This window comes from Castor canadensis, chromosome 13, assembly GCF_047511655.1.
Source record: "Castor canadensis chromosome 13, mCasCan1.hap1v2, whole genome shotgun sequence".
Classification (NCBI taxonomy): Eukaryota; Metazoa; Chordata; class Mammalia; order Rodentia; family Castoridae; genus Castor; species Castor canadensis.
The window spans coordinates 65,430,529-65,453,103 of record NC_133398.1 but is presented as its reverse complement, the minus strand read 5'-3'; the positions used below and the strand labels follow the sequence as shown (position 1 = coordinate 65,453,103).

General features: G+C 33.4%; 1 protein-coding gene across 2 annotated transcripts in view; it reads right to left on the bottom strand.

Moving 5' to 3' along the window:
* Brd10 (bromodomain containing 10) overlaps positions 1 to 22,575 on the bottom strand; it is a 112,408-nt gene that overhangs the window by 6,021 nt on the left and 83,812 nt on the right. The window contains exons 5-7 of one of the 2 annotated variants that reach the window (XM_074051916.1): positions 22,146 to 22,235; positions 7,777 to 7,892; positions 462 to 649 (exon numbers count right to left, since the gene is read on the bottom strand). In XM_074051916.1, coding sequence (XP_073908017.1) covers positions 462 to 649; positions 7,777 to 7,892; positions 22,146 to 22,235 — 394 coding nt within the window. The remainder of the gene's footprint in view (positions 1 to 461; positions 650 to 7,776; positions 7,893 to 22,145; positions 22,236 to 22,575) is intronic. The other variant, XM_074051917.1, reaches the window with a different exon arrangement.

The window sequence follows — 22,575 nt, the reverse complement described above, 5'->3', positions numbered from 1 at the left end:
CGAGAGGTTCAGCCACCTATTGTTATTAGAATGATGTGTTCATTCTGGTATTCTTAGACCATCACCTTTGGTCATTCCTCATTTAAAAAACAAAAACCACTTCACAGTATTAGGGACTTGCCAAATTCCATTTAAGGCAAACTTCAGAAACAGAACTTATTTAAAAGTAGTAATAATAAAAAGAAGAGAATGAAGTAATTTTAAAGAGTAACAGATTAAGGATGTGTGGTCTGTAATGAGCAATAACATGTCTACAGTTTGGAGTCAGGCATTGGCTCTAGAAACTGCTAGAAATGTTAATAGTGAATCCCAAGAAATTTCTTATGAGGATATGGACAGTACTTTAAAACACATCAGATTTCTCCAATCAATGTACACTGACCAGATTATCTTTTCTTTATAAATAAAAACTTAACTTCATATGCATTTAGTGTTGATTTTTAAAAAGTTTTAATGCTTACCTGAATCAAGGTGATCTTTCTCTAGGACATCTAGAGGTTCTGTTGAGTCTATAGACTTACTTATTTCTACTTTAGGAAATTCTTTTCCAAGATCTCCTTCACATTCTTCAGTAGCCCACAGTTCTCTAGAGAATTTATCATGATCAGGTTGTCTTCTGAAATCATCATAGTCTTTCTTCAGGCGGCTCCTGAAATAAAATACCCAATACAATTAACAATACACACATATTACACTCTCAGAAGCTAAACAAACGTTTAACATTTTTGACTATATATTGAAATATTTTCAACTGTCATTAAAAGCATGTTCTAATATTTTTGGGGGGAGGGGTTGGTATTTATTTATTTATTTATGGCAGTACAAGTACAGGGCCTCACACTTGCTAGACAGGTGCTCTACTACTTAAGTCACATCCCCATCCCATTTTTGCTTTTGTTATTTTTCATGTAGGGTCATGTGTTTTTTCCTGCTTGATATCTACAGCCTATTGTGTAAGTAGGATGATGGGTGTGTATCCACCACAGAGTTTATTGATGGAAATGCGGCCTTGCTAACTTTTTGCTGTGGCTGGCTTCAAGCAGTGATCCTTCCAATCTCCAACTTCCTGAATAGCTGGGATTGCAGGCATGACCCACTGTGCCTGGCCATTTTTTATTTTTTTGAGCTAGCATCTCACTATACAGCTGAGGCTGGTCTTGAACTCAGTATGTAGCCCAGGCTGACCTGCAAATGGTGATCCTCCTGCCTTTTTTTCCTGAGTGTTGGGATTTACTAGAATGTGCCACTATGCCTGACTTGTTTTAATCTTAACCACTAAGCCTATTAAGTGAGAGAAAGGTAATTATTTTTTCTAGCTGCACCGACTAATGAATTTGAGATAGTAATATTACTAATTTTAATATAGTTTAGATCATTTTAAAAAAGCTCATCAAGAAATTTTAAGCAACAATATTATTTGACTATTACACAGATTGCCATCTTTGGGTCTTACTAGAAATAGTTTTCATTACACATAGGGCATTAAAGCTGAAAAGTAATCTTTCACAGAGATCTTAGTTATGTTCCTGAGAGACTATGGAGAGATATGGAAACATTTCCAAATGATTACATGGTATTTTGGAAGTCCTCTGTTATTCCTTTTGCTTTCAGCTAAGTTTCTAATTTATTCAACACTTATCCTTAGTTTATTTAAAAAAACAAAGTTAAACATAAATTCTCCAATTGACTTTTGTTATAAATTCTTCTTCTTTTTTTTCTTGTGGGGGCAGTACTGGGGATTGAACTCAGGGCCTTGTACTTGCTAGTCAGGCACTTTATCACTTGAGCATGCCACCAGCCCTGTTTTTGTTATAAATTTTAATTTGTGCATTTTGGAGTTTAAGTACTTATCTTTATCTCAAATAGACTAAGCAAATTCCTAAATCCTTCTGGAACATCAGTTTACTTATTTGTAGGATGGTAATAACAATAGCATTCACCTCACAGTTTATATGGCACACAAATATTCAACAAATGTTGATTAAGAATTATTTTCAATTTATTTAAAATTATTGTTTAAGGATTTTATGGGGCTGTAAGATACTAGAATGAGTTACCAAAGGATAATTGTAAAATAAATTTCCCTTTCAATCTATAAGGTCAGAATAGAGAAATATCTATTTGGGAAAAATAGGAAGTTCTCTTTCCCTCTCACTCTGATGTTAATGACTGGTTCTTCTTTTTTTTTCTTTTTTTTAGTGGTACTGGGATTTGAATTCAGGGTCTCCTGCTTGCTAAGCAGGCACTTTACCACTTAAGCCATTACACCAGCCCTAATTTCTTCTTATTTCATGAAAAATGAAAGCAATCAGAGAAATTTCACATACTCAGGTTTATCTGCAAAGTCCCTTAATTTGTACTGATATGTATCTAAGTTAACAATTCCAATTTTATGCATTTCTCTTTTGTGTATTCAAGGATATCACTCTGCCAAATGTCCATTTTTTTGTCTTTTAGATCATTTCCATCAGTAACAAAACATGTTACTTCTTGAAAGCTAAACTAACTTTTAACATTTGAAACTATATATTGAAATATTTAGTTAATAAGATGGAAACAAACAACAATAAAAACCAAAGTACCCTTTCATAATCTTCAAGTGCTGCCCCGTTTCTCTACTCCACTTTACAGCAAGCCACCATGAAAGAGGACTCTTCATGTTCTCTCTCCTAATTCTCTTGAATAGACTCTGAAGACTTTTATTTAGTTTTTCAATAATGAATTCTTATTCTTCATCTTCCTCAATTGATTTGCTTTACCTGGTTTTCAAGGCAACTTTTTTTTTGGTTATCCTCCTACTAAGCACTCCTGAAAAGTCTCTGATAAAAAGAGTCCTACTCAATTACTTCACTTCTAAATGCTGATGTACCGTGTTCAGATGATTCCTACCTGTCTCATGGCTTTATTTTATTTATATTTTTATAAAATTTTTTATGAGGATATATTCATTATGGGAGGATTCAAAGTGACAATTCCAATCAGACTTATATTGTACATAATTTACATTTCCCTCATTGTCTCTCCCCCTCTGCTCCGTTCCCATGCCACCCAAAGCAATTGCAAGAGGTTTTTTAGTTCTGTTTCATATAGGTATATGAAACCCATCAATCATATATCATCACCTTAATCTTCTTCCATCACCCTCCCCTCTCTCACAAGTACCCTCCCCCTACACACACTGTACATATTTTATAATCCTGGTTTTCATTACTAATACTTAAGTTGACATTCAAAGGGCATCTCAATGTATGTCCACTGTGGGTGTACTTTACTTTGGGCTGTTTAATCATTCCACTGGTCTCCCTTACCCCTTTACATCCCATCCCCCCCATTTTTCAACAGCTTTCAATACACACCCTTATATCCTCTACCTTCACATCTTATGTTATGTGATACTACTGATGCTCTATCATTCTCTTTTCCTTTCCTTCTTTCCCCAAGTTCCATAGAGTAGTTCCACTGTTACAAACATGTTCTGCCTTTGAGTTTGCATATGATCATGCTTGTTTTTGCATATATGTTTATCTTTTGGAACGATCTCCGTGTATGAGAGAAAACACGAGACTTTTATGTCTCTGATACTGGCTAACTTCACTTAACGTGATGTTCTCCAGTTGCATCCATTTACCTTCAAACCACATGTCATTCCTTTTAGCTGAGTAACACTCTTTTGTGTATATACATTCCATAATTCCTTGAACCATTCATTAGTTGTAGGGCACCTGGGTTGTTTCCAGAGCTTGGTTATTGTGAATAATGCTGTGATGATCATCAGTGTACAGGTGTCTCTACTGTATCCTGTCTTATTTTTGGGTAGATGTCCAAGAGCGGTTACCACTGGATCACATGCCAGTTCTAGCTCTAGTTTTTTTTTAATTTTAATTTTTTTATTATTCATACATGCATACAATGCTTGGGTTATTTCTCCCCCCTGCCCCCACCCCCTCCTTTACCAACCACTCCGCCCCCTCCCTCTCCCCCCCACCCCCTCGATACCAGGCAGAAACTATTTTGCCCTTATCTCTAATTTTGTTGAAGAGAGAGTATAAGCAATAATAGGAAGGAACAAGGGTTTTTGCTAGTTGAGATAAGGATAGCTATATAGGGAGTTGACTCGCATTAATTTCCTGTGCATGTGTGTTACCTTCTAGGTTAATTCTTTTTGATCTAACCTTTTCTCTAGTTCCTGGTCCCCTTCTCCTATTGGCCTCAGTTGCTTTTAAGGTACATGCTTTAGTTTCTCTGCGTTGAGGGAAACAAATGCTAGCTAATTTTTTAGGTATCTTACCTATCCTCACACCTCCCTTGTATGCTCTTGCTTTTATCATGTGCTCAATGTCCAATTCCCTTGTTGTGTTTACCCTTAATCCAATGTCCGCATATGAGGGAGAACATATGATTTTTGGTCTTTCGGACCAGGCTAACATCACTCAGTATGATGTTCTCCAATTCCATCCATTTACCAGCAAATGATAACATTTCGTTCTTCTTCATGGCTGCATAAAATTCCACTGTGTATAGATACCACATTTTCTTCATCCATTCGTCAGTGGTGGGGCTGTTTCCATAACTTGGCTATTGTGAACAGTGCTGCAATACACATGGGTGTGCAGATGCCTCTGGAGTAACCTGTGTCACAGTCTTTTGGGTATATCCCCAAGAGTTGGTACTGCTGGATCAAATTGTAGATCAATGTTTACTAGCTCTAGTTTTTTGAGGACTCTCCATACTGCTCTCCATAGTGGTTGGACTAATTTGCATTCCCACCATCAGTGTATGAGGGTTCCTGTTTCACCACATCCTCACCAGCATTTGTTGTTATTACCCTTGATTATGGCCATTCTAACTGGGGTGAGATGAAATCTAAATGTTGTTTTGATTTGTATCTCTTTTAAAACCAGGGAAGTTGAACACTTCTTCATGTATTTACTGGTCATTTGTACCTCTTCCTTTGAGAATTCCCTGTTGAATTCATGTGCCCATTTCTTCAGTGGGGTATTGATTCTTCAGGGACTGAGATTTTTGAGTTCCCTGTAAATTCTGGATATTAGTCCCTAATCAGATGAGTAGCTGGCAAAGATTTTCACCCATTCTGTGGACGGTCTCTTAAAGTATGGTGAATGTTTCCTTTACTGGGCAGAAGCTCTTTTGTTTTATGTAGTCCCATTTGTTCATTGTTTCTCTTAGATGCTGAGCCTTTTGAGTTTTGTTTAGGGAGTCATTCTCTATACCTATCTGTTCCGGTATATTTCCTACTGCTTCTTGGAGTTGTTTCAGTTTCAGGCTTTATATTATGGTCTTTGATCCATTTGAGTTGATTTTGGTACAGAGTGAAAGACAGGGATCTAGTTTCAGTCTTCTACATGTGGATATCCAGTTTTCCGAGCAGCCTTTATTGAAGACGCTGTCTTTTCTCCATCATGTGTTTTGAGCTCCTTTGTTGAAGATCAATTGGCTATAGATGCATGGGTTTATGTTGGATTTTCTATTATGATCTATTGGTCTTACTGTTTTTGTGCCAATATCATACTGTTTTTATTGTTATGGCTCTGCAGTGTAGTTTGAAGTTTGGTATTGTGATGCCTCCAGCAACTTTTTGCTCAGAGTTGCTTTGGGCTATTCAAGGTCTTTTGTGTTTCTATATGTTTTTCACGATCATTTTTTCTATTTCTGTGCAGAATGTCACTGGCATTTTGATAGGGATTGCGTTGAACATGTAAATTGCTTTTGGTAGTATGGCCATTTTCACAATGTTGATTCTACCAATCCATGAGCATGGAAGATCTTTCTACCTTCTGATGTCTTCTTTGATTTCTCTCTTCAGGAGTTTATAGTTTTCATTAAAAGGTCTTTAGTTTCTTTTGTTAAATTTATTCCAAGGTATTTTATTGTTTTTTGAGGCTATTGTAAATGGGATTGTTTCTCTGATTTCTTTCTTAGACTGTGTGTTGTTGGTATATAGAAAAGCTACTGATTTCTGTATGTTAATTTTGCATCCTGCTGCTTTGCCGAAAGAGTTTATGATTTCTAATAGTTTTCTGGTAGAGTTTTTGGGGTCTCTTAGGTAGAGGATCATGTTGTGTATAAATAGGGATAGTTGGACTTCTTCCTTATCTATCTGAATCCCTTTGTCTTCCTGTTGTCTTATTGCTCTGGCTAGGAATTCCAAAACTATATTGAATAGGAGTGGAGAAAGTGGAGAGCCCTGTCTTTTTCCTGACTTTAAGGGGAATGGTTTCAGTTGTTCAGCATTTAGTATGATGTTGGCTCTAGATTTGTCATATATAGGCTTTATTGTGTCGAGGAATATTCCTTTTATTCCTAGTTTCTTCAGAGCTTTTATCATGAAAGGGTGTTAGATTTTGTCAAAGGCTTTTTCTGTGTCTACTGAGAGGATCATATGGTTTTTGTCCTTGCTTCTGTTTATATGCTGTATTAAGTTTACGGATTTACGTGTGTTGAACCATCCTTGCAACCCTGGAATGAAACTGACTTGGTCATGTGTATGATCTTTTCGATGTGTTGTTGAATTCTGTTTGCCAGTATTTTGTTGAGAATCTTTCCATCTATATTTGTTAAAAATATTGATCTATGATTCTCTTTTCTGGTTACATCTTTATTGGGTTTAAATATAATTGACATGTTGACAAAGTCCAAATTGTATTTCTTGCCTGGCTAATTCCCTTGAAATCAAACTCATACTGAACTGCCTTATATCAATACCATTAGACATACAGAAAGCATACCATAGAAATCTTAGCATGTTGAAATCCAAACTACTCAATCTTCATTATTTCCCAAACCTGATACTCCTTCATTCTTTCCTACCTCAGTTACTGGCAAACCTGTGATGCCAGTTATTTAGAACAAAAATACTGGGCAACATAAGTTTTACTCCTCATTTTCTCTTACATCCCATATCCAGTCTTTCAAGATATATTCAGAATACAACCATTTCTTGGCATCTGCACTGCTATTATCCTGGTCCAAGCCACTAGCATTTTTCTCCTAAATTACTGCCACGCTATAACTGGTTTCTCTACTTTCATCTTTACACTATTTTCAATATTGCAGCTACAGTGATGCTTAACATATAAATTAGGGTTGGAGATGCAGTTCAGTGGTACAGCATGTGTCTAGCATGTGCAAGGCCCTGGGTTTGATCCCCTGCATTGGAAATAAATAAACAAAAAAACATGCAAGATTATGTCCCTTCTCTGCTTAAAAACTTTCAATGCCTTCTCATCTTAGTGTAAAAACTAAAGTTATTCTACATGACCTGTAAATATACAGGTTCTCTACACTTCTCTGATTCCTGCTTCTTACCATGATCCTCTCATTTACTCTGCTTTGGTTACATTTGATTCTTTGCATTTCCTCTAAAATCCAGATGTGCTTACAACCTTAGAGATTTTGCACCTTCTATTACCTGCATTTCCCTTAGATATTCACATGGCTCTCTCCCTCATTTCCTTCAGGAGTAACGTTCATCCTATTCCAAACAAGCATATCCTATCCCTCTTGATTTATTTTTCTTCACATCATTTATCACATTTGACTTTGTGTTTCTCCCATTAGAATGGAAGTCACAGAGTATAGACTTTGTTTAATCAACAGTGCTTTTTTCAGGGCCTGTCTTGCACACAGTAGGTGCTCAAAAATATCTGCTGAAATACAAATGAATAGAAAGCAACTAAATGATTCTAGTACATCTTCCCAAAATCATACATTAAGAGCCCTAGAATAAGTAAAACTGATCATAAATCTTTTTATTACCTGTTTCTTTGAAAAGCCTTCATTAACTTTGGTTCCCATGGCAGCAATTCATTTAGAAGACGTATCAATGTACTATGCAATTCTTTTACAGCTTGCCTCCGATGATACCACTTGCCCTAGAAACACAATTTTTTTAAGTAAATCTCTTAGATTTCATGTAAAGTTAATGTCAAGCTTTATCTTCCGAGTAAGAAAATAAAACAAAATGCCAATAACCCATCAAAAATAATTTTTCCACAGAAGCTTGCAGAAAGGAGGAAATACAATAAATCTCATTTAATATATTTGATGATTTTCAAGTCTACAGGAGAACTCTGAGATCCATTCATCCAAACAGGAGACCATAATTTAAATGTTTAATTGTGTTAATTATAAATGTTTTAATAAATCATTTACCAGACATGTAAAGAGCCCTGGGTTTAATCCCCATTGCCAAAGAAACTAAAACAAAATAAACCCCCTCCCGAACAAAAACCATATAAAGATACAAATATTTACATAAATTCATCAAATAAGTAAATGATACAGCTCATTTAGTAAAGCTCTTATTTTCTCTAAAATTGGGGAAAGGGTGAAAAAACTGGGTTTGTTATCATATCCAAAAGCAATCTTCTTAAGAAACTTCCTTAGGAAATTTTACAATTATTTTGATAGTTTACAACACAGAAAAATAACCACAGTTGTCAACTGTTTTTAAAACTATAACACTAATAGCTAATTATTACTAATGCCCCCTCCATTTGCTAAACATCTTTCTTTTCCTTTACCTCACAGGCATTTATGAAATCCCTTCTAAGGTGTCTGTACTGCTACATTTGCTTCACAAATGATACAAGTAAGATTCTGAGACATTAAATGACTTGAACCTATATAGGCCTGAAAACGTTCTCAGAACTACATTGCTACCTCTTAAAAACTGCAACACATGAATCCAATCTAATGCAGGTTATAACAACATCCAGTAAAGATATACTTCACCACTACATACAAAATTATTTGAATTCCACAGGAACAATAAATTCATAGCAGGTAGGTCAAGCCTTGCTTCTCTGTCTGAGTACACCTATCACCAACATCACCTATTGTTACATACATGCTGTATTTTTTTATTAATAGCTTTGAGATATAATTCACATACCATATAGTCCATATGTATTACTTCTAAAAGACACCCAGTTTTATATATATATATATAAAGGATATTTAATATGCATAAAATTAGACTTCATCCTACTTAAGCAAATGTTGAGTCAATCTGCTCATATGTCTAACAGTAAGAAAAACTACCACTATCTAGAGCAGAAAGTGTATTTTAAGTGTATACATGGATTTTCCAATTTTACATATACCTTCAATATTTCAAGTGCACATATAAACCTAAGTGATCAGTAGTATAATTTTGCTAAAAAAGGTTTTCGTGCTTTAAACAAAGAGTGTTTATGCACATAAACAGCTGTATTTCTGAGAGTTTACCTTTTCTTAACCTTAGAAGGGGAATTACTTATTAGAAGAGTAGGAAGATACAGGATTATATGTGCAAGTGCACATAATGATATGAAACCTACACTTAGTAATTCTTGTGTCTTCTAGTGGAATGACAAATCTTAGCATTAAGAAAAACTTTTCAAAAAAGCACCTCTTCCTTTTTAAATGTGTTCTAAAAGTATACAAGGACTCAAGTTAACAATGAGTTGTACCTTAAAAATTTATTTTTCTCAAAGAAAATATAATTGAGATAATATAAAATACATATTCTACTCCGTGAAAACAAAAAGTAATAAATATGTAGTAATGCTGAACATGAAATAACTTTCATTTTAAGGAAAGATGAAAGATGATAGCTGCCCTAAATCCTTTGTATAATGAGGTGGTGTTTTATCTCAGTAAATAACAGGAAATAGGCTGACTTTCCCTTTTTGTAAGGCATGGAAACAACATTGCTCTTCTAACAAACAGTCAACCAGTATTTGGCTCAAAAATGAAATGGTGATAGTGGAAGAAACCTTTCCCTACATTAAAGAGAGAAGAAAGAAGAAAGGTCTGAAGGAATAAGGTAAGAATACCCTCTCTGTGGTAGAATTAATTGGATAAATGTTAAAAGACTAGGAAGCACTAGGCATGCTGCAAGGAGAAAAATGATAGTTGCAGAGCTAACCCAGAATGCATGGTTGCTGGTTCGATTAGCACGGTGGTGATGGGATGAGAGATATAAAAGATCCTAGGTCTAGGGAGATGAAGAATGGGAAGGATAGACTGTGTAGGTATAGTTGGGTATCACTATTTTAACCCACTGCTATAGTTTTGTCTCTGCTTAATTACAAAATTAATGCAGAAAAGAGTTTTAAAAAGGATTAGGAAGGTTTTACCTCTTATTTTGATTATTAATTTTTAATTAATCCAACATCTAGAAGATGTACTATGGAACTAGCAGACTGTATACAAGGAAGGGAACTTAAATGTTAGAGAATAGATTTCTAATTTTCGTATAACTCTGTCTTATCCACTGATCTGTTTTGAAATGTCTATGACCTTCCAATATCATGTAGTGATGGTATGGTATTTCATTTATAATTTGAAAATGCATGTTTAATCATTCTGTATTTGGAAAATGAACCCAAAAGCTTATTATTTTCATAACATAAATTATAGGAGGACTAATAAAATGTTTTGCCTAGAAGATAACATAAAAATAATTTAATGACTTCAACAAAGGGTACCCCTATACCCTGCCATCAAGTGTACAAGTTTACAGTTTTTATATTTATTAAAAGGGAGTACAGGCTTAAAAAATTGAGAATCATTGCTCTGGGACTGGTATTTGAGGCAAGGTGGAGGCTTCGACCATTGATAGTAAGAAGGAAACTCATACTGCTTGTTTCATGTATCATCTTCTTTAGTCCAAATATGATGCCACAATCCAAATGGAATTAAAATGAGTATAAAGTGTCCCTATGTACTCTGTGGAGATCCCAGAGTTTCACAGTATATAATGGAACTAATGCAAAGATAAGAAAAGATTTTTTTTTTGTTAGACTGGGTTTGAACTCAGGGCTTCACACTTGCAAAGCAGGTGCTCCCCCACTTGAGCTACATCTCTAATACATTTTGCTCTGGTTGTTTTGGAGATGGGGATTTTCTGAACTGTTTTCCTATGCTGGCCTTGAACCTTGATCCTCTTGATCTCAGCTTCCTAAGTAGCTAGGATTATAGGTGTGAGCCGCTGGCACCTAAGTTATTAATTTCTTAAAAAAGAAATTAGTCAGAGTTGGTAACAATGTGCTTTGTCTTGGGTCCAATATAAAGAATCTATTTATAATCAAACAAATAGTTTTGAACTTTAGGCCATTAACTACAAGTCAGCAATAACTTTTCTGACTGATGAATTTTATTTATAAACGAACATATATGAGAAAAACCCAAGAATAACTGTCATGTTTCTTCTTGGATCAACTTATTAAAGTTTAAATTTAGGGCGTAATTTTCTAGGAAAAAAAAAACTGTCTGAAGTCATACACAGAAGTACTTGTAGTCAGAAATAGACTTTATTTTTTGTTTATTTTTTTGAGACAGGGTCTCACTATGTAGCTCAGTCTGGCCTGGAACTCCCTATGTAGTTGAGGCTGGCCTTGAACTTGTGATCCTTCTGCCTCAGCCTCCCAAGTGCTGGGATCACAGGTGTATGCCATCACACCTGGTGGAAAGAGACTACAATTTTACATCTCCTAAATGGTAAAATTCATTCTCCTTCTACTATACAAAGCTGTCTCTCTTGGTTCTCACAAAGACAATTCCTAAAGAAGAAATAAGATTATATTGTGTAAGTACCTATATTTACATGCAGATATCTCTGAAATGCAAGAATTAAAATCTCTAAAAATTATTAATTTAAAAATTATAATTAAAATTATAGTGATTTAAAGTTTAGAAGTGAATTAAAACAGCAAGCTACCCATTTTCAAACACAAACAATGTTGATGCAATAAAAATCATAAAGACTGTTACAATTTTCATCTGTATTGATTAATACAGAGTTCAAAGATTAAGATGGTAGATGGATTAGTAAAAAGTCATTTGTGGAACAGTGTTATAACTTTAGTCAAAATATATTTAAGCAATACAATAAAGGTAAACTTGTTCAAAGTATACTGTATGTATCTATGGAATTATCTCAATGAAATGCTCTTGTACTATTACTTAAGGCTAATAAAATAATAAAAAATTATTTAATAACAAATTATATTATTTATTGATAATATATTAAATGTATATAAGTTTAATCTTGATTTTATAAAAGGTACATGAATATGGGCACAAATTAACTGTTTTTAATACCAGAATTCTATTTCCAGGGATAAAAAATATTTTCTCAGATAAATCAAATGCATTATGTGAATTTAATAATTCAAATATTTACCAAAGATCACTGTAATGAGAAGAGAATAGTATTCTTTATCAATAGATTACAAAGTTTAACGTAAAGCATGATGGTCAAGCATGCACCATGGAACCCAAACCATTCAATACAGTCTAAATTTGAAGCTTACCTTTCATTGCTTTCTCATCCAATGTCCACAGCAGGTGCAGATTGCCAGCTCCCTTTCCATTAGATGCCCCAACTACCAAACCATGGAGGCTTATTTATTTTTCTTTTCTTTTTCTTTTTGAGAAATCGTCTCACTAGCCCAGGATGTCCTAGAACTTGTTATGTAGTCCAGGATGGCCTTGAACATGTAATCCTCCTGCCTCAGCTTCCTGAATGCTGGGATTATAGGCATGTGCCACCATGCCAGGCTATGGAGACTTTTATAACCCTGTTGGGATTACTACAAAAAGGAGCTATCTATAGTCACAAGGTAAGTACTGTATTATATTATGCAGTTTTATAAGTTTTTGAATAAGATACACTAATAACCTAAGGAATCACAAGGGGAGAGAAACTTAAAAAAACTTACAAAACTACACAATATTGTAAAATGAAAATCTGCATCTCGATGACTATGAAATGAGCATGGGGGAACTTACCTTACAACTAAAGAACAACTCCATTCTGCTGCAGTAATCTGGAATGGGTATGACAGCACCAGCTTAATGCTGGCTAGGGTGTTGCAAGGAGAGGGAGTTGGCAATCTACTGATGCTGTGGACATTGGACACCTAAGGAAGAAAAATGAAAATAAATAAATTCTAGATTTATTAAGTTTCTCATCACCATGGTTGTATTTTTACATACTAATAAACTTAGATGCTTTGTATGTTAAACTTAGGTGAAAGTCACTTGCTTACAAGTGACTAATCACACAGATTTTTAATAACGTTATATCTAATCAAAAAAAGTATCAGCAGTCATATAATAAAAGTTAAAATCATATAAATATACTTTTAAAAATATGCTTTTTTAAATTATGGAAATAATAAATGTATTAACAGACTTATGTTATACATTATAAATACACAGACTTATATGTCAATTCAAAATTTTGAAAAAAAGTCCAATATAAAAGCCTGACATATATAATAAAAGCATGAATGCTACTTTTCCTGTATGTTTTTGTTTACAAATGGTGCTAGAGCACAGAAACATGGATAATAAAACATTTTAAATTACAGACTTGGTTCTTGTCACACACATATATCCTGTGGTGGGAAATAATATCAAATTATTGATATTATTAATTAATAATATCAATATATTAAGCTTTTCAAATAAAATGCTAATAATTTTTAGAAAACCTAAGTGGATCCCTACACAAGGATATCTCATTTAAATCATTAGTAATATTCAAAAGTAGCTTGCAAATAACCTAAGCTCATATATAAAAAAACATAGCCCAAATAAAATTAATTCTAAGTATTTTAATAAACTAATTATTTGGCACTTTCTTAGTCTAAGTAATATTAAATGAAAAAAGTAATATTATATTCAAATAAGAATTCTCTTTACTTTCTTAATTGTTTACCTAGAGAAACTACCACCATTTTTATATACTCCTGCATATTCACAGTTTAGGGAATACACATTTCATTCATCTAGCTTTGATAGTAAAGTGAAAAATTTGCATATTAATATGGAAAAAGCTTAAAAGTATTTTAATACTGTCAGAGGTTCTCATGAACAAATGCTATTATTTTCTCTTGAGATACTCTCACCAATTTTCAATCATGAAATAGGCAAGGAAAGTATTTACATTTTAATTTAAAGGCATCCTACACTGGATACACTGGATAATATATGTTTCTAAATTAGCATTAATATACAAAGTATGAAGGCACACAAGTATCACTATAATGACAACACTGCAAGTTTCTGTGTCTTCTGGTTTTGTACAGAGGGAAAAACTGAGCAACACATCATATTCCTAGTGAGGCAGTTCACGGTTATTGGAGAAGAAAACCTAACAACATACATTTAACAGATTATACACTATCATTTTCATTTACAAAGAAGAAAGAAATCTCAACTGGAAACTAATCACTGGCTGAGTGTCTGAATTTGATCCTTTTCAACAAACTGGTAGTAGCAAAAAAGGTAATGAGTTTTATCATATTTATATATGCTACCAGAAAGGCAACAGGTTCTCAAGCAATTCACAGCAAGATCTAAATCACTAAACAATGCTATGTTTATTTGGCATCATCTGGACATAAAAAGTTCCACAAAAGTGACATTTGGATTAGGAGTATCTTAAAAAGTAGGATCAATGTCTTACTATTTTTACTTTCTTGTTCTTTATTGCAACACCCTAGCAATAAAACAACCTCACAATAAGTATTCAACTATACAAACAAATTTTTCTGTTAACTGAGGTTTCCTCTTTAGATGTAAAAGATGTTTTTTAAATTGATAGAAATGTTCCTAAAATATATTTTGTCTTCCAGATTTTTTCTCTTTGTGTCTTCCAGATTTTCTGACAAACACAATAAATAAAATTTTAACTCTTGATGGTCACTATGAACAAGTTATTATTTTATAGTTTAAGATAGTGAACCTCAAGCACTGTTAAGGTTTCCAGGAGGGCTGTTATTTATATTGTTATATTAAGTGGCTTTTTTCTTTTGGTGGTGCTGATATTTGAATTCAGGGCCTCATGCTTGCTAAGCAGATGCTCTACCACTTAAGTCACTCCACCAGTCCTTTTCTGTGATTTATTTTATTTTATTTTTTTTGAGATAGGAGATCTTGAGAACCATTTGCCTGGGGGTAGCTTTGAACTGTGACTCTCCTGATCTCTGTCTCCTGAGTAGCTAAGATTTTAGGTGTGAACCACTGATGCTCAACATAAATGGCTTTTATTATTCATTTGGACTCCTCAGATCTGCTTTTGTAGGGTCTAAAAAATTATCTTTAAACACAATAGTTTTGTAAAATACCCCAAAGCAAGACTTACTATAGATACATGAAGGTAATGCACTCTTAAATAATACAGTGAAGCTTTGTTCTAGTCATATATTGTTTTGGTTCACATTGCCTGCAATATAGTTCTCCTTTCTCATATTGTTAATTTTTGGTTTCTTATTTTTATTTGGCCTTTTTTTTTTTTTGATAGGCTCTCACTATCTATATGGAGGCCAGGCTGGTCTGGAACTTGCTATATAGTCCAGGCTAGCCTTGAACTTGCCTAGAACTCACAATCCTCCTTCCTCAGATTTCTGATTGTTAAGATTACAGGCATTCACCACCAGGCCAAGTGTCAGTTAACTTTTGATTGTTCATAAAATCCATATGATACTGGCTATTCTATCCTACTTCCAAACACATAAACATGTAATTAAGGCAAGTGGGTAAGTATGTAGGATCCCTAAAGACTTCTGAGTAAACACAGATTGAAAATAAAAGATTGTATCTTTTATGAAAGTACAGGGAGACAGGTGTAGTGGCATGCACCTTAGGAGGCTAAGGCAGGGATCACTTGAGCTCTAGAGTCTGAGGCTAGCATAGGTAACATATTGAGACCATGTCTCCTAAAACAAACAAAAAATAACAACAAACCCCCAAACAAGAGAAGGACTAGCCCAATCAATCTTGCTAAAATTAAAAATTTTATTGGCAGAGTTAAAATGCTAAGCTCTCTAAGTGAATTCCTTGAAAACAACAACTTGGTTTTAATCTTTGGATTCCTAAAAAGTTCCTGACTTTATACATAGCATACAGGAGACATCCAGGAAATACCTAATGAACAAAACTAATATCTACAAGACAGGTAAGAAAATGTATTTAATCTGTTGTGTAGTGTTTCTAAAAGGTAACTTAAATTTTTTAAAGCTTTAAATGATTATTCAAAGTGACATCCCCTCACACAGCTGAGACAGTTTTCAGTTTCATTAGCCATTAACTAGTTTACTAGAAAGCTAGAGTAAGAAAATATTATATACAAAGAATTGTCAAAACCTTAAATAAAACAAAGTTAAGATTGATTTAGGGATGGGTAAAGTGGCTCACACCTGTAATACCTGCTACTCAGGGTGTGGAGATAGGGAGGATAATGGATCAAGGCCAACCAGGGCCAAAAAACCTTAGTTAAACCTAATCTCAACTACTAAGCTAGGCATGGTGGGTTTTGCCCTGCCATTTTAGCTACATAGGAGGCAACAGATAGGAGGACTGTAAACTGAGGCTTGCCCCAGGGAAAAATGAGACTCTACCTGAAAAATAAAAGCAAAAAGGACTTCTGGTGTGACTCAGGTGGTACAGTGCCTGCCTAGCAAGGGCTCTGAGTTATAAAAATCCAAATATGACCAAAACTCGGAATAATTTAGAGATAACTGAAACTACATCTGTAACCACAGTCATTAAATAAAGTTAATTAGGATTTACAGAGGACTCCAAATGCTCCTAGAAGTTCCTTTCATGGTGGTAAAATAGATTATGTACTCTAAAATAGCTGACTAAAAATGTTTTGATGCCTCACTATAAGAAAATGAGATATAGAGAAAAGGGGAAAATTCCACAATCCTTCATTATAATGAAATTTTTTTTATAAGTGTTAGAAAATAAAATTCATGCATAATAATTTTTTGCCTTATACAGGCTTTACCATATGCATTTACATTTTGAGTCCACATAAATTCTTTTATAACATGACTTGACAATATTTTTTCATTTATCTGTGAATCTTTCCTCACTGTATCTTCTATTTAAAAATTACATCATAGTTCTCAAAATGAATAAAGGAAATACATACAAAATCATGTTATCTGTAACTATGTATCCTCTATTAAGGAAGGAAAAAGGCAAATAATGAACACACTTAATAAAGGCTATAAATCATAATAGATCAAGGACAAGTAAGACTAAGCTGAAGCTAAGATCAAGAACCCTTCTTAATTATCTGGTAGAATCATAAAGGGTAAAAGTTAACAGTGATATTCACAAATTCCATCAAATAAAAGTCTGAATTGGAAGTATATGATGTAATGGAAAGCTCTTACTATAGATGTGGTATTATTTTAGTGATTTCATCTAAGTTCCAAACATCAACTATTTTCTTCCCATAAGAAGCTGCCAGCAGCAGACAGAATGAAAGAACAGGTTCCTTAGCAAATAAGGAATTATACCAGGTTTTGAAACCTCAGAACAACTGACACTTGGGGCCAGATGATTTTTTTGTCATGGTGGAATGTCATGTACATTGTACGAATACTACAAGGTAGGATGTTCAACAGTATCACTGGTCTCTACCCATTAAATGCCAGTATTGATTCTTCAATTAAGACAACAACAACAACAAAATGCTTTCAGGCATTGCCAAAAGTCTCCAAGGAGAAAACAGTAGAGAGAATTCAATAAGATCATCTCTAGTTAATAAGCACTGGTTACACAGAACTCTGTGGTAACTCAGATGGTAATATCTCTGATCTAACCTTATTTCTCTGATGTTTACTGTATAATAAACTTAAATTACATTAAGAGTATAATAAAATTTATCATTTGAAATTTCTTTATAATTTTTTAACATACCTTTTACATATTGCAATTATATTATTTTGTATCTTCTTAAAATTTAACATTTCACAAATATTTCATGTGGTAACAATGACCCACCAATATTTTACTTTCTCAGCTATGTAATACACTATTGTATCAATATTATAGTTTGGTTAGTCATCTCCCTACATATGGGCTATTTCAAAATTTCCACTATTAAGAGGCAGTTTGCTAGACACACCATTGTGCAAATTTACTTTTGTAAATTAACTGTGTGTGTGTGTGTGTTTGTGTGTGTTTTATGGGGGGCAGGGAATGGGGAGAAAAAAAGTGAACTCCTAAGCAGCACCACAGTACCAAAGAGCACAGGCAGTTTTATAGCTTTGCCTTACATAATTTAAAAATAATAAAAATCTGTCATAAATAGTGCTTGATGTTGAGGCTCTTAAATGTTAAAGAAATTGTGGCCTTGTATTTAAAATTTTATTTTATCTATGATAAGACTTTCATTTATCATTATATAATTCAGACATGGCTTCTTTTCTTATAAGTAATAGTTTTGTTGTCAAATTTTACTTTTCCTTATACCTAATCTCTATCAGATATTTCCTTACTGAAGAAAAGAAGACTGAAACCTCTTTGAAAATATAAACTATGACAGGCACCAGTGGCTCACATCTGTAATCCTAGCTACTCAGGAGGCAGGTATCAGGTGGATCCCAGTTTGAAGCCAGTTCAGGCAAATAGTTTGTGAGATCCTATCTTGAAAAAACCCATCACAAAAAAGGGCTGGTGGAGTGGCTCAAGGTGTAGGTCCTGAATGCAAGCCCCAGTACTGCCAAAAAGAGAGAAAATAAACTATGATATGAAGCATAAATTAGGCAGATATGATGAAAAACAGGCCCACATGCAAAACAAAGAAATACAAGCTTTTCAAAATTTTCCAATTTTTCTATTTAGAAAACATTTAACAAATTTCAAATATAATAGGATTAAGGAAATTTCTCAATTATCTTAATGCTCTATCTTTCTAAAAAACTAATAAATTTCTTAGGTTAGAAAGGATATTTCCATATAATTATGTAAAACGCAAATTTTATCTCAACTAAAATCACAAAAAATTGAAACAATAAAAATGTGTTTTTTTTCTTTAGATCACTAAAAACTCCTATAATCTAAATAATGATGAGAAAAAACAAAATTAAAGATCTCTGTCAAACTATACATTTCTATCTCAACCAGAGGTGTCACTTCAGACAAACCTCATGTAGATAATTAAGTATAACACTGCAGGATACAAATGATATAAGTCACTCCTAAATGAAGTGATGGGATCAAGTGGACTAAGTAAACTCAAGCAAATTATTTTTTCTCTTCACATTATTAACCATAAATGGAAATGGAACTAGTTATTTACAAGAATGAGTAAACAATTTAGATTTTTAAAAGACCACATCTAGCTGGGCACTGGTGGCTCATGTCTGTAATCCTAGCTACTCAGAGATCAGGAGGATCAAGGTTCAAAGCCAACCCAGGCAAACAGTTCTCGAGACCCTATCTTGAAAAAACCCATCACAGAAAAAGGACTGGTGGAGTGGCTCAAGGTGTAGGCCCTGAGTTCAAACCCCAGTACCACAAAAAAAAAAAAAAAAGACTGCATCTCCCATTGCAATAAACAGTTCAGTGGCAAAACCTGAGAGGTTTAAAAGCTTTTTAATGTAAACATAAAAAACTGCTCTAAAATATAAAGTCTGTTAATTAAAAACATAAACAAATTTTTAAATGGAATGTTGACATGGGTGAGAAAAATGGGACCATTCTTCCTTGTTGCTTTTGTAGGAAAAACTATTTGGAAAGGTCCTGTAAAGAAGCCCCCTGCAGTAAGTAGGTATTTATCTAAATCCATATTGAATTACATAATTTCTAGCTTACTCTCAGTAATGATATTTATGATAAACAAATACTTGTAATATATTTTCTTTGTTATTGATGTCATTATTATGGATATGAAGGTTGATAATAAATAACAGAATTGTTTTAACTCTAAACACTGTTTTGGTAAGAGATTTCCTCTTCTGAAGAGTAATAGTAATACTTTACTTCATTTATCTAACAATAGTGAAGGAAGCCCACAGAACTAGGAATAAGTCAAAACAGGTACCACTATCACCTACTTCACACATTTAATTGAGAAAGTCCTCAGGTTCTCACCATGAGTCCAATTCTAAGAAATACTGTTACCTGCTTTCTTAATCCATGGTATATGAGCTAGGGCAAATATATGGACACACATGAGAGATGACAAATGACAGACAGCCTGGCAATGAAGAAATAGACAGAACAAAAGCAAAACTATAAATACAAGAAGGCAGAGAAGTTCTCCATTAAATGATTAAAATAAGGATTTTAGTAAAGGTTTACGTTTCAGTTATTTAGAAAATTCAGTTAAGTGGAATACCTTATTTCCAAATGATGCCAAACAAAGTGGTATCAAATATTAATATAAAATTTCAATAAAGTTAATTCCTATAGCTAGCATCTTCCACATTTACTATTAGATTGAGTAAAAAATAGTGAATAATACTGAGATGTGAACTTTGGGCTATTTGCTTTATGCTGTGTGGCCGTTGCACTGGTTGAGATAATCTGCTCACATAAATCGTTTATGCAGCTTAAATCAAGGGGGAAAAGTCCATACCTTGATAACCTCAGTAAGATTATCCCTGCTAAATTCAATTCCAAGGACTTCTATTTCTTGAAGAGTAGAAAACATACCTAAAACTAGTATGAAAATTATATCTAAAACCATGGGCAAGGACAAATTAAGTTTGGAGGCACAAAATGTCATAAATTAAACCCTATACATAGGCTAAAGTTATGGCTCAGGTGGTAGAGCACTTGTCTAGCAAGTGTGAGGTCTTGAGTTCAAATCCCAGTATGGAAAAAACAAATAAAAAATTAACCCTATATACATAATCTAAAATTTTCTAATAAACATGCCATCAAGTGTTTATAGTTTGCTTCCTCTTATTTTATTCTGTTTTATCCTACAAAGGAAAGTGAAATGCTTATCTCTCACTTCCACTTCACCAATGGAAGTGATGGATGGCTTTACAGAAAAACTCTAGAGTGCCTACAAAAGTCTTTTTCTCCTATTATACATGCTGTATTTATATAAACTATTATTAAAATTATGCATCAGAAATAAAAACTCTAATTTATAATATGGGAACAAATTAGTTACATCTAACTGTAGCACAAAGATATGGCAAAATTATTTAAAAGAATTCTGTTCAGTCATGAAATATGGACACCTAATTAAAAACAAACAGCTTCTGCAAAAAAATGTAAAATTACACCTTGACTTTTAAAAACTAATAAATATTTAAGTCTTGCATATCGAGAGCCTGTTCAGATACCTAAAGTATACATTATAGTAGTACTCTCAGGGTTATTACATGAGAGATTTTTGAAATGCTTAACGTTCTTTCACTCTAGTATTAAATAACCTCTGAAGGTTGTACTTCTACATTGTTTCAGTCACTTTCCTTCAGAGTATTTACGACACTTCTTTTTTTAACAAAAAGACTACTATAAATCTACTGATATCAAACTTGCTGAATCACTAATCAGATTTAATACATACTTACATCAACTGGTTTTGAGTGCAAAACTAGAAGTAGCTTCCTGACATTTCTAAGACTTAAGACAAAGGGTTTTTAAAAATGATTGATTTTCATCAATGTTTGAAGCCTTTCCCATTTATTTGTGGGAAACTGTGCATCAAATCTGTGATATAACTCTATTAGAAATGCCCCTGAAACAGGTGTTATTCATTTGGTAAATAAAATGAAGCAATTTACCAGGTTGAGAGAACAAATATAATCCCCTTTACTGTAGTCTCTCAAGAAGAGTAAAAAAATTAGAAAACAAAAGTAAACATTATGAATTTAGAATAGTGAAAATTAATTTTAAAAATTTATCAGCTGATAAAGGTTCTTTAAAAAATTACATTGGTAAGAATAAAAACATTTGGGGCCCAATTAAGCAATTAACATCTTGTTTTATGTTACACTTAATTAAAATTTTATGTTGCTATATAATAAATTTCCCTTAAATGCATATAATTAGTAGTTAAGGATATTTGCAAGATAAAACTACTAGCTAGAAAAGAGTCAGTATACTGGGAAATATCTAAAACTACAACCTGATATAAACCAGGCAAACAAAATTAATTTTCTTGCCCCTGGCACCACTTTTGTCTATTAAAAATGAAAAGTAGACCACACAGGAGAAATTAAAAAAAAAAAAAAACCAAGAACGTTTCTATCTTTCATTGCAAATGTTCATGTAATCCAGGAGAACAAGATTTTAAAAGGCTTTAAAAAAAAGCAGGAATAAATTTTAATGCTGACAATAATAGATAGAACTTTTGGATTAACACCTACCGATTTTTTTCTACTGTTTTCCAGATCTTTGAGTTCATTCTCGATTTTTGTGATTAATTCCCTGAGTTCATCAAGATTAGTGCAAATAAGCTAAAATAAAACACAAAAACACAGCTTGATAACACATAATATAAAACACCCAAAACGTGGTAACAGAAGTTGTTTTAACATACACCGAATTCACAATAAATTATTTTTCTCTGCAATAGCAAAAGCAAGAAAGCTCCACAGTTTATATATATTTTAAGAGTTATTTACTTGTTATGATATATGAACTTCAGGCTTAGTATAAAATAAGTTGAAATTTCAACATTGGTGGTCTCATCCCACATCCTTGCCTCTCAGCTTGCTTTATAATCCAGTTACTTTCTTAACATGATTAACTTTCAGCCCAGAATGACAAAGATCTGGAAACTCACCCTAGATTTCA